This window comes from Hemiscyllium ocellatum, chromosome 7 (assembly GCF_020745735.1).
Source record: "Hemiscyllium ocellatum isolate sHemOce1 chromosome 7, sHemOce1.pat.X.cur, whole genome shotgun sequence".
In the NCBI taxonomy this organism is placed as follows: domain Eukaryota; kingdom Metazoa; phylum Chordata; class Chondrichthyes; order Orectolobiformes; family Hemiscylliidae; genus Hemiscyllium; species Hemiscyllium ocellatum.
In genome coordinates this window covers 36,088,878-36,102,411 of record NC_083407.1, presented here as the reverse complement: position 1 = coordinate 36,102,411, position 13,534 = coordinate 36,088,878, and the positions used below count along the sequence as shown (strand labels likewise).

Below are 13,534 nucleotides of genomic sequence, written 5' to 3'. Positions count from 1 at the left end.
TGATTAGTGTAAGACTCTTGTTACATGCACTTTTGTTTCCTGATTTATACTCTGCCTTACAATATAACTCATACTAGATAACTCAAAATACTTGCACCATTTTCTCTGCCCTTGCTGTGCTTATCTGATTCCAGTCAAACTACATTTCAAGGCTTTTCCTCTTGAATTAGATGGCTCTTCAATCCATCTTTCGTTACCAGGCTTCTCCTTCCCAAGTTGTCTATCTCATCTAAAAAGTTAAGATCCTGAAACATTTAATTCCCAATGTTGTCACTGTGCAGCTAAGTCTCCACAATAATTCCCAGACCAAACTTATTCATTTCCGTGTTCCAAACAAGACTCATTCTGAACTTTAATCATCAGTTTGGTTTCTCTTTCTCCAAATGCTGCCAGATCTGCTGAGGTGCTCCAGCACTTTGTTTCATTTTCCAGATCTTTGAAGATCTATTTTATTTTGATTTTAATTGTTGCTCATTGCTGTCTCTATCATTGATTCATTAGTATTGTTGTGAATGCTTTGCACATTCAAGCATAATGCCATCATGCCTTTTCTTTCTTTTCTAATGTCACTTTGAAGGTGAAGATACATTGTTGTGGAAAGAATAGATTGCATAACAGCAGTTGTGTTTTCAGAATCATCTGATTTTTTTTCACTGCTATTATCTGAGCTGATAAGTAACCTTGTAATTTGCTGATTCGTTGCCAAAATGTTTTGCTGGAGCTTAGAGAAAATTGGTTTCACAGGAGGATTTTCACACAGTTCTGAAAAAAGCCTGACCTCGGTTGGTGTAGGATGATAACAAGACAGCTACTCCAACAGTGTCTGTATCTGGGATAAAAGAAGATTTGCCTCAAGACAAGCTGCTTTAGCAGCAAGAGTCCAAAACTTGGCGATATTCCTGACATTAAGATTAAATCCTCAGGAATGATTTTCAATTGCAAATCCACGGACATATCTTCGATACAGTTAAAAGTGATCTTCGAACCAAAAAGGGTTGACAGTAATACGTTGCCCAGAACCTTCATTTTGTTCCCATCCACCTTTTGCTATGGCTTCAACATGCTTTTAGCTTTTCTCTTTTGATTTTTCCTTTTCAAAAAGCTCCACCTCAAGCCTCCCTAACCGATATAAACAGAAACTGCGACTGTGGGCTGGCGAGAGGGCCCCATGGTTTAATTCGACTGCCTGTGATTAATGTCAAGTTGTGAAAGCCCTCAATGCCTCCTGACAAGACGAGTTACAGTTTTTGATGGAGCTGTTGGGACAGGTCAGCAAGTGGAAATGCGCAGACATTCTGAGGAGACACATTTCAAATGAGGCTGGTTCCATACTCAGCTCCCACTGCATCCACATACGTTCAGCTATTCAGCCTTGGCAAGCATAGCACCATTCACCCCCACCCCCCAGGCCCCACAACACACACACACACACACACACACACACACACACACACACACACACACACAATGCCTGAGATTCTGCTCACTCACTTGCAAGACAGAGTGGAAGAGGGAGGAAAGGAGAAGAGCAGAACAGGCAGGCGCAAAAACAATTGCACATCTTGTGGCCTGGCATGGCAGTCTCCCGACCTGGCATGACGGTCTTCCAGCCTGACATGGCCTCAGCGTGGACTTCCATGTTGGTTCAAAACCCAGTCACGAGAGCCTTGACGTGAAGCCCAGCGGTCTGGAGTGAAGACCTGATGTGGACTGGAGACCAGATGCCAGTGTGGACAGATTTGGAAGCACTGTTGTTCTGGTCTGTTTATTTCTCTATTTTCTAATTTATTCCCACTATCTGTAATGCTGAACTTATTTCTGTATTTTTCTAATTGTTTTTCTGAAGAATCTGTACCTATGTATCTTGTACCTAAGGTGTTGCCATAATTGACAACTTGTAAACTTTTCACTGCCCTCAGGTGAGTACATGGGACAAAAGCTAATTCAATTCAATGTAAGGATGAGGCAGTTGAGTGTCATGGTGTCAGCTTTGAGAGGGCCTATGACAGAGTCACTAAAAATATTGTCTGTGCCCCTAGTCAACTCCCAGCACATCTTGCTGTATGTCATAATTTTGGAGTGACAGATGAGGTGATCATTGGACCACTTGCTTTTCACCTCAACCTATTTCCTTCAAACACGCTCCCCTCATCAGTGCCAGCCCAGGAAAAGGAGGAAGGGCAATAGCAGACTGCTGATCAAAAGGACCTCATTTAATCTGACGCTCACAGCCAGCAACTAAGTCACAGGATATAACTGGGTACACCAGGCCAGGATGTAGCAAAAGTCCTTGCCAAATCCAACTTGACCCAGCATCTCCAAAAAGATTCCACTGTGCTTTAAGGCAGATTACAAAGACAAAGGTTACTAAATGCATCTGATCTGTAAGCTGGGATGTCTGGCTCTTTATACACAGTGGAGAATAAGTGCAGGAGTAGGCCATTCAGCCCTTTGAGCCACACCACCATTCATTATGACCATGCACATGATCATGCACAGTATCCTGTTCCTGCCTTATCCCCATAATCCTTGATTTCACTATCTTTAAGAGCTCCATCCATCTCTTTCTTGAAAGTATCCAGAGACTTGGCCTCCACTGCCTTCTGGGGTACAGCATTCCATATATCCATCATCCTCTGGGTGAAGTTTCTCCTCAACTTTATTGTAAATGACCTACTCCTTAATTTTAAACTGTGTCCTCTGGTTCCAGACTCACCCATCAGCAGAAATTTCCTTCCAGAGTGTCCAAACCTTTTATAATCTTATATGTCTCAATCAGACCCCTTCTTGAAAGTGGTAGCAGCTTTTTCTTGTATTCATTCATGGGATGAGGGCGTTGCTGACTAGGCAGCATTTGTTACCCATAGGGCAGTTAAGAGTTAACCAAATTGCTGTAGGTCTGGAGTCACATGTAGGCCAGACCAAGTAAGGATGGCAGCTTCCTTCCCTGAACCAGATGGGTTTTTTCAACAATCGACAATGGATTGCATCGTCATCATTAGACTCTTAATTCCAGACTTTTATTGAATTCAAATTTCACGATCTGCCATGGCAGGATTTGAACGCAGCAGGATTTGAACCCAGGTTCCCAGAACATTATCTGGGTCTCTGGATTAACAGTTCAGCAATAATACCACTAGGCCATCACCTCCCCTTAGGTGATGTCAGGGTTGGGCATCTCTTGCTGATGAAACTTTGTTCTTTCATGATTGAAAACAGAATTTGTCCAATGGAGCTGCACAGGGCAAATTGGGATGTTTGGGGTCACGTCAACCAGTAGGGCTGTGCAAGGCTATGACAGACCTCGATTGATTCTAGTATGCATTAGGAAACATGCACGAGTATACTCCCATGTTTGGGTCCATGTGAGACATGCCAGGAGCTGCATGCACCACTAGGAGAGTGTGTTGTTTCTGTAACTGTCTTCAGCAGCAATGCAACGGTATTTCCCGTCCAAAGACTGTGGTTAAGAAAAAGAAAGAATGAAAACTTATCCTAGAATCATGGAATCACTTACAGGGTTTCCTCTCAGCGTTCGGTTTCCTCCCACAGTCCAAAAGGTGTGCAGGTTAAATGTATCGGCCATGCTAAGTTGCCCGCAGTGTCCAGGGATGTGCAGGCTATGTTGGCTAGCCATGGGAAATTCAGGGTTACAGGGATAGGGTAGGGAAGGGAGTCTGGATGGGATACTTTTTGGAGGATCATTGTGAATTTAATGGACCAAATGGCCTGCTTCCACATTGTAGGGATTCTATGATTCTATCAGAGCAGAAATATGTTCTAAATCCCTAAACTTGTTCAACTGTGCCCTATCCCAAATTCTATCAAAGACTGAAGTAAAATTAAATCCAGCAGCCACAAAGATGGTAGCTATATATCTAACATTTTATATAATAAACTATATTGGACAACTAGATAGAAGTGACAACTCAAGATAGTCTCAAAATAAATATCACAGTGCCTTACAAAAGATATATTCATAACATTCCTTATTGAAAAGAATAAATTTTTGATGTAGACAATTCCAGTTCATAAAAGGAGATACACAGGCCAGATGTCACTAAGAATGTGTGGGCATTATTTTCCCAGCTGTCATCTTGATAAATAAGATAAACAACATGTAAGCTGTCAACTGCAAAGAATAAATAATGCTTCACTCACTCAACACATCGAAAGTCTACTGCTGTAGAATAGATAGTTAATGATATCAGGCAACAATACATTCCTGATACAAACTGCGTTTCAAATTAAGTTCTCCTTTTCACACTGCAAGGTGGCAGAGTGACTAATAGCAGTACTTTTATGTCTAAAATCAGGAAAGTCATTATAACCTTCAATATATAATGCAGTTTCTTTGGTATTCCAGTTTGCTTTCTTTAAATAGGCAGCTGTTCTCAGAAGTGGATGAAAAAAAATGTGAAAATTTAGTTGATGCAATGATGTGAACAGTGTTTTCAGAATGGAACCACATTTCAATCCACCTCAAGCCACTAAGATTAAAACCTCTCAGCTGGGAATAAGTGGAACCTTCTCTCAGCATACTAAATCCAAATGGGGCTAGACGGGGTTCCCGAGACATCCAATTTTCTAGATGTTTTCAAATGCAGTCAGGAACTGGGACTATGTTGGAAACCCCTAATATAACTCTTCACATTTGCACATGGGTACTCTCTGCAGGTATAATTCCATCTCAATGAGCTTCCAAAACTATATTCTTTACAAAGTCTGCCTATTTGTGCTTCTTTAAAATTGTCCACCTTCTCCTTACATTAGCTTGTCTAGTCCTAAAAACTTTATTCGTATCTTCTTCATCTCCAGGCTAGACTATTCCAAACTTCTTCTCACTCACTATTCTCTGTGAACCTCAACTCAAAACCAAAACTCTGCTATTTACATTCCATAACACACTAAGACTTGTTTACCCATTCACCCCATTCTCAGTGACCTACACCAGCTCCCAGAACCTCAATATGAAATCCTTGTCTTTAAATTGCTTCGAGCCATTACTCACCCAGTGGTATATTATCTTGGCCACCATCCACAGTCAGACTCTGTTTCTATAACTTTGGTTTCAAGCATATTCTTCACTCCTTTTATCCTACAATTAGTAGCTTTGTTTCCAGCTGCCTGTGTACTCCAGAAGTGCCTCCCCAAACCCCTGCATCCATTTATCTATCTCTTCATCTTTAACATCTACCTTCAAATATTCACTGAACTTTCAAACACTTCTCTTGGTATCTCCACCTTTCAGTCAGTGTCTATTGTTTCCCTTACATCTTGATCAAGCACCCTGGAACATTGATGTTGTTGGAAGATTAGAAAAAAAATCAAATGTCATATAGTATGGGTATTTTTCTGAATCAATAGTATATGGCTAGAACGTCACGTTTCATGTTAATGTGGAGGCATACTGAATTCATTTTAATAAAGACTCCAGATAATGATTTCTGATCAAATGATGAAAAATAAACCACTTCTTTTGTTGTGAATGTTCAAAGCGTTCTTATTCTAACTATCACATTGAAGCTTACATCAATAGAGATAGCGGACATTTCCTGTAACTCAAACCCAATTATCTACTGTATATATTTTGCTCCACCCAGCTGGCAGCTGTATGTTTGATCTCCTCCATCTCTTTTTCATACCAAATGAATAAATCACTTGCTGTAGGCTACACAATTTGCTCTGAGATTTAAGATGCATAATAACAACTTGCATTTATATAGCTCCGTTAACATAGTTAGAATGCTTTACTCGGGGACTTCAGTGGAGTGATATTAAACCAAGCCACATCAGACAATGTCAGAATGGATGTTCAAAAGGTGGGTTAATGATGTAGCATTTAAACAAAATTTTGAAGTAAATACAAGAGATGGAGCTTTGGACGACTTCACTGAAGGAATTCCGACATAAGAGATGAGGTATTTGAAGGCATAGCCACCGCAGCTGGACACTGATGAAAATCAGAGCTGTGGAGCTAGCCCAGGTGAATCAGCACAGGCACGAGTTTATGGAAGATCAGAGATTGGCCAGAAACTTGCAGATATCAATTTTATGGATTAGTCATTCATTTTGAGGGCATACATATTTGAAATTTCAGAATACAGAAGAAACACAGAATTTTGGCAGAGGACTTCATTTCAAAGAATTACAATTGAATCAACACCCAGAGAAAAAAACTAGTAAGGAACAGTCACACTTGAAATGAACAAACTGGGCCTTCTTTTTGAAGCACACAAGATGTGTCAGAGCAGTCTGTGTCACTTGCAAGTTCTATTGGTTTCCCTTTCAGGGTACAAGAAAAAGAAGCCCTACTTTTGTACATTCTCCAGCACACCCAGAAGGGGTGTTCTGTTTTCGGCACCCTGTGCCAAAGCTTTTATCTTCCTCCAAGGCCCATTTGCAGCCCCACTCCCTGTCCACAACCTGCCCAAGAGCCAGGGAAGTGTGTCCCACTTACCATCCAAATCACTTCTTTGCTCTTGTTCAGTGACAGACTGCAGTCCCAGCGGTGACCATCACTCTTGCTGGTGCATCTGAGGCTAATGAGCTGTTGTCGACTGTTTGGCCAGGGTTTCTTTCAGACGGGTATTCTCCCACACGGCAGATGAAAATCACAACGTCACTCAACTAATTACCTATGTCCATAAAAACCAGTCATGGCTCCTGAGCCAGCAGAGCTGAGTTCAACCTGATTTTCCAACCATGTAAAACCCAACTGCATGTGTCTAACCTTAAATGGCAAAGAACATCTCAAATAGCAGATTCTAGTACTGAAACTAGATGTTAAAAAAGACAAAAAAAAGTTTCATTCCCAATAATGGCATCTGACATCTTGATGAACACAGAATTCCTCATGAAATATAACAACTTTGATGTCGTTAAAAACTGACCTGCCATCAAAAGTGATAATATGGGGATCAGTGAAAGAATAACAATATCCTGTTGGGAGGTCTTGAACGATCACCTATGTGAATAAAAATAAATAAAGAAGAGAAATTATAGTACAACCTATGCTCTAAAAGTAACTATTAAGTTTTGCCTCTCGTCTAAATTTACAAAATGACACAAAGAAATGAACTGCCAATAATATCACATTACAAAAGGATCTGCAAACAAATAATTATTCAGTGTGAGTAGTGACTTTCATAATTTAAGTTCTTTCATCAGGAACACAATTTCAAATATTTTAATATTTTAGGATGTAATCTGCTTCAAAGTACATCTCATTTTAAATTTACACAGCTCACGCAATTCAGCACATGGATTTTACACTCTCATTGGCACATTGTTGTGTGTGGAAAATTACTGGTCAAAGCACAGCAGGCCAGGCAGCATCTCAGGAATAGAGAATTCGACGTTTCGAGCATAAGCCCTTCATCAGGAATGAGGGAGAGCGAGCCAAGCAGGCTAAGATAAAAGGTAGGGAGGAGGGACTAGGGGGAGGGGCGATGGAGGTGGGATAGGTGGAAGGAGGTCAAGGTGAGGGTGATAGGCCGGAGTGGGGTGGGGGCGGAGAGGTCAGGAAGAGGATTGCGGGTTAGGAGGGCGGTGCTGAGTTGAGGGAACCGACTGAGACAAGGTGGGGGGAGGGGAAATGAGGAAACTGGAGAAATCTGAATTCATACCTTGTGGTTGGAGGGTTCCCAGGCGGAAGATGAGGCGCTCCTCCTCCAGCCGTCGTGTTGTTGTGTTCTGCCGGTGGAGGAGTCCAAGGACCTGCATGTCCTCGGTGGAGTGGGAGGGAGAGTTAAAGTGTTGAGCCACGGGGTGATTGGGTTGGTTGGTTCGGGCGGCCCGGAGGTGTTCTCTGAAGCGTTCCGCAAGTAAGCGGCCTGTCTCACCAATATAGAGGAGGCCACATCGGGTGCAGCGGATGCAATAGATGATGTGTGTGGAGGTACAGGTGAACTTGTGGCGGATATGGAAGGATCCCTTGGGGCCTTGGAGGGAAGTGAGTGTGGAGGTGTGGGCGCAAGTTTTACATTTCCGGCGGTTGCAGGGGAAGGTGCCGGGGGTGGAGGTTGGGTTGGTGGGGGGTGTGGATCTGACGAGGGAGTCACGAAGGGAGTGGTCCTTGCGGAACGCTGATAGGGGAGGGGAGGGAAATATATCCTTGGTGGTGGGGTCCGTTTGGAGGTGGCGGAAATGGCGGCGGATGATGCGTTGTATGCGGAGGTTGGTGGGGTGGTAGGTGAGAACCAGTGGGGTTCTGTCTTGGTGGCGGTTGGAGGAGCGGGGCTCAAGGGCGGAGGAGCGGGAAGTGGAGGAGATGCGGTGGAGGGCATCGTCGATCACGTCTGGGGGAATCTGCGGTCCTTGAAGAAGGAGGCCATCTGGGCTGTACGGTGTTGGAATTGGTCCTCCTGGGAGCAGATGCGGCGGAGACGAAGGAATTGGGAATATGGGATGGCGTTTTTACAGGGGGCAGGGTGGGAGGAGGTGTAGTCCAGGTAGCTGTGGGAGTCAGTCGGTTTATAATAGATGTCTGTGTTGAGTCGGTCGCCCGAGATAGCGACCGACTCAACACAGACATCTATTATAAACCGACTGACTCCCACAGCTACCTGGACTACACCTCCTCCCACCCTGCCTCCTGTAAAAACGCCATCCCATATTCCCAATTCCTTCGTCTCCGCCGCATCTGCTCCCAGGAGGACCAATTCCAACACCGCACAGCCCAGATGGCCTCCTTCTTCAAGGACCGCAGATTCCCCCCAGACGTGATCGACGATGCCCTCCACCGCATCTCCTCCACTTCCCGCTCCTCCGCCCTTGAGCCCCGCTCCTCCAACCGCCACCAAGACAGAACCCCACTGGTTCTCACCTACCACCCCACCAACCTCCGCATACAACGCATCATCCGCCGCCATTTCCGCCACCTCCAAACGGACCCCACCACCAAGGATATATTTCCCTCCCCTCCCCTATCAGCGTTCCGCAAGGACCACTCCCTTCGTGACTCCCTCGTCAGATCCACACCCCCCACCAACCCAACCTCCACCCCCGGCACCTTCCCCTGCAACCGCCGGAAATGTAAAACTTGCGCCCACACCTCCACACTCACTTCCCTCCAAGGCCCCAAGGGATCCTTCCATATCCGCCACAAGTTCACCTGTACCTCCACACACATCATCTATTGCATCCGCTGCACCCGATGTGGCCTCCTCTATATTGGTGAGACAGGCCGCTTACTTGCGGAACGCTTCAGAGAACACCTCCGGGCCGCCCGAACCAACCAACCCAATCACCCTGTGGCTCAACACTTTAACTCTCCCTCCCACTCCACCGAGGACATGCAGGTCCTTGGACTCCTCCACCGGCAGAACACAACAACACGACGGCTGGAGGAGGAGCGCCTCATCTTCCGCCTGGGAACCCTCCAACCACAAGGTATGAATTCAGATTTCTCCAATTTCCTCATTTCCCCTCCCCCCACCTTGTCTCAGTCGGTTCCCTCAACTCAGCACCGCCCTCCTAACCTGCAATCCTCTTCCTGACCTCTCCGCCCCCACCCCACTCCGGCCTATCACCCTCACCTTGACCTCCTTCCACCTATCCCACCTCCATCGCCCCTCCCCCTAGTCCCTCCTCCCTACCTTTTATCTCAGCCTGCTTGGCTCTCTCTCTCTTATTCCTGATGAAGGGCTTATGCTCGAAACATCGAATTCTCTATTCCTGAGATGCTGCCTGGCCTGCTGTGCTTTGACCAGCAACACATTTGCAGCTGTGATCTCCAGCATCTGCAGACCTCATTTTTTACTTTGTGGAAAATTACTACAGACCTGCTCAAAAACTTAATCACTGGGTATCTCTTTACTGTTGTTTCTTTACAGATTAAAAACCTTGCACCAAACACATCTTGATCTAACACCACTTAAGCTGAGTGTGAGAGGTGTTTCCGTTTAATGTGTTTCAGGCACCAGTGAACAGAACTCGTACTGCTAAACGTACATTCAACTGACTTAATCTACTCAGCAGCTCTGCGAATATTTACAGCTTTCACTTTAAACAGGATCGTTCTGAATAATTAAATGCTGTTTGTTTAAAAGTGAAGTTAAAAGCATACTTATTGTTTTTAATGGCAGATCATTCAAGTGCACAGATTAGTTTACTGCCCAATTTAGGTTGACAAGGACGATATACAATTAAACTTCCATAATATGTTAATGCAGGTTTATGATTTTGCTTCAAAAATGTAGCCTTAGGAGGTGTTTCTTCTGAGTTGACAGTCATCAAAATTTTTTCCAGTGCAATTAAAGTCATAAGAACATCAAATGACAGCCAGACTACTAAGACCCCTCGGAATCGTAGTGTCACACAAACCAACAAACTTAAAAGACCCAGTACATCCCATGGACAAAACCAATGTCGTCTACAAAAATTCCATGCAAAGACTGCCAGAAACACTACGTAGGACAAACAGGAAGAAAGTTAGCCACCAGGATACACGAACACCAGCTAGCCACAACAAAAGACAATACCCTCTTTCCCTCGTAGCCCTACACACGGAGGGAAAAAAAACCACCATTTCGACTGGGACAACACATTTGTACTGAGACAGGCTAAGGCGCCACCTCGTGCTCCTGCGAGGAGGTTGAGCAATTCATCAACTTCACCAACACATTCCACCCTGAGCTTAAATTTACCTGGACCACCTCTGACACCTCCCTCCCCTTCCTGGACCTCTCCATCTCCATTAATGACGACCGACTTGACACCTACAGTTTTTACCAACCCACCGACTCCCACAGCTACCTGGATTACACCTCTTCCCAACCTATCTCTTGCAAAAATGCCAGCCCGTATTCCCAATTCCTCCGCCTCCGGCGTATCTGCTCCCAGGAGGACCAGTTCTACCACAGAACACACCAGATGGCCTCCTTCTTTAGAGACCACAATTTCCCTTCCCACGTGGTTAAAGATGCCCCCCACTCATCTCGTCCACATCCCGCACCTCCGCCCTCAGACCCCACCCCTCCAACCGTAACAAGGACAGAACGCCCCTGGTGCTCACCTTCCACCCCACCAACCTTCGCATAAACCAAACCATCCGCCGACATTTCCGCCACCTCCAAAAAGACCCCACCACCAGGGATATGTTTCCCTCCCCACCCCTTTCCGCCTTCCGCAAAGACCGTTCCCTCTGTGACTACCTGGTCAGGTCCACGCCCCTCCTATGACCCACCCTCCCATCCTGGCACTTTCCCCTGCCACCGCAGGAACTGTAAAACCTGTGCCCACACCTCCTCCCTCACCTCCATCCAAGGCCCTAAAGGAGCCTTCCACATCCATCAAAGTTTTACCTGCACATCCACTAATATCATTTATTGTATCCATTGCTCCCGATGCGGTCTCCTCTACATTGGGGAGACTGGGCGCCTCCTAGCAGAGCGCTTTAGGGAACATCTCCAAGACACCCGCACCAATCAACCACACTGTCCCGTGGCCCAACATTTCAACTCCCCCTCCCACTCTGCTGAGGACATGGAGATCCTGGGCCTCCTTCACCGCCGCTCCCTCACCACCAGACGCCCAGAGGAAGAACGCCTCATCCTCCGCTTCGGAACACTTCAACCCCAGGGCATCAATGTGGACTTCAACAGCTTCCTCATTTCCCCTTCCTCCACCTCATCCTAGTTTCAAACTTCCAGTTCAGCACTGTCCCCCATGACTTGTCCGACTTGCCTAGCTCCTTTTCCACCTATCCACTCCACCCTCTCCTCCCTGACATATCACCTTCATCTCCTCCCCCACTCACCCGTTGTACTCTATGCTACTCTCCCTTCACCCCCACTTTCTCTAGCTTCTCTCTCCATGCTTCCAGCTCACTGCCTTTATTCCTGATGAAGGGCTTTTGCCCGAAACGTCGATTTCGCTGCTCGTTGGATGCTGCCTGAACTGCTGTGCTCTTCTGGCACCACTGATCCAGAATCTGGTTTCCAGCTTCTGCAGTCATTGTTTTTACCTAAGCAAAGACATGCCATTCCTAGAGGCCTGGCATTCCAACCACAACGTCATAAACAAACACAGATCTAGATACCATCTATCAACCCCTCAGAAAATGAACAGGAAATGACATCATCACAAACCCCAGGAACCCCATCCAGGAGAAAGATATAAACAGAAAGCAGGAGACAACAGCTTCGCTTCACTTGGAGGTCGCCACTGATGATGTTACCTAGCCAGGTAATGAAACGTCTGGGTATCAAACCTACAGCTCAGCAAGCAAACCTACACCCTAAACATCAAATGTACATAGCCAAGAGTTAAAGTTACTTGAATCGTGATTTGGAGATGCCGATGTTGGACTGAGGTGTACAAAGTTAAAAATCTCACAACAGCAGGTTATAGTCCAACAGGTTTAATTGGAAGCACTAGCTTTTGGAGCGATGCTCCTTCGTCAGGTAGTTGTGGAGGACAATTGTAAGGCACAGAATTTATGGCAAAAATTTAGTGTGATGAAACTGAAATTATAAATTGAAAAATACCTTGATTGTCTGTTGAGTCTTTCATCTGTTCAAATACCATGATAGTTTCACTTCTTTCATGTGTAAATCATGAAACTCTTTTTAAAAGTTGCATTCTCAGGTTAGCTGTAACAATTGGCATTAGCTAGACAATATGTTGGAGGCGTTAGCCCCCTGTTCTCTGTCAATGTCATGATGTTTAGATTGATTCTATTCTAAAAAGTGAGATAACGGAGTTATGCATGAATCCACGCAGTTTTGAGCAAAGTATAATGTAACTCTGCAAGTACAAATTCACCCTACAAAATATGTTTGTCCCTGTCTGGGTTGGGTGTTGAGAGTGAGAGAGAGTGAGTGTACAGTGTCTTAAGTCTGTGAGGGGTCGCATACGTGAATGTGGGAGTATGTGCGCATGTCTGGGGTGGGAGGTTGTGAGTGTCTGTGAGAGAGAGTGGATATGTGTGTGCATGAGTGTAGAGTGGTTGAAGTCTGAGAGGATGCCTGAGAGAGTATGGGAGTGTGTGTGTCTGCGAGGGTGTCTGCCAGGGTGTCTGCGAGTGAGAGAGAGTGTGTCTGTGTGTGTGTGTGCGCGTGTTTATAAGTATATACATACATACACATATACATACATACATACATACAGTGCAATGGTGGTCACCTGTAATGTGACATGAACCCAAAGGTCCCGGTTGAGGCCCTCACTATGGGTACGGAACTTAGCTATCAGCCTCTACTAGGCCACTTTTCGCTACTGCCTGTCCCGAAGTCCGCCTTGGAGGGTGGTCACTCGAAGGTCCGAGGTCAAATGTCCTGGACCGCTGAAGTGTTCCCCAACTGGGAGGGAACCTTCCTGTCTGTTGATTGTTGTGCGGTGTCCATTCATCCGTCGTTGTAGCCTTTGCTCGGATTCCCCAGTGTACCATCCTTCAGGGCATCCTTGCCTGCAACGTATAAGATAGACAACGTTGGCTGAGTCACATGAGTACCTGCCATGTACAAGGTGGGAGGTGTCCCCACATGTAATGGTGGCATCCATGTCCACACACTGACACGTCTTGCAGCAC

General features: G+C 45.5%; 1 protein-coding gene across 3 annotated transcripts in view; it reads right to left on the bottom strand.

The window, feature by feature from the left end:
* Positions 1-13,534, bottom strand: part of LOC132817050 (von Willebrand factor D and EGF domain-containing protein-like) — a 273,802-nt gene that overhangs the window by 161,803 nt on the left and 98,465 nt on the right. For all 3 annotated transcript variants that reach the window (XM_060827117.1, XM_060827118.1, XM_060827119.1), the window contains one exon: positions 6,894-6,967. In XM_060827117.1, the coding sequence (XP_060683100.1) occupies positions 6,894-6,967 (74 nt within the window). The remainder of the gene's footprint in view (positions 1-6,893; positions 6,968-13,534) is intronic.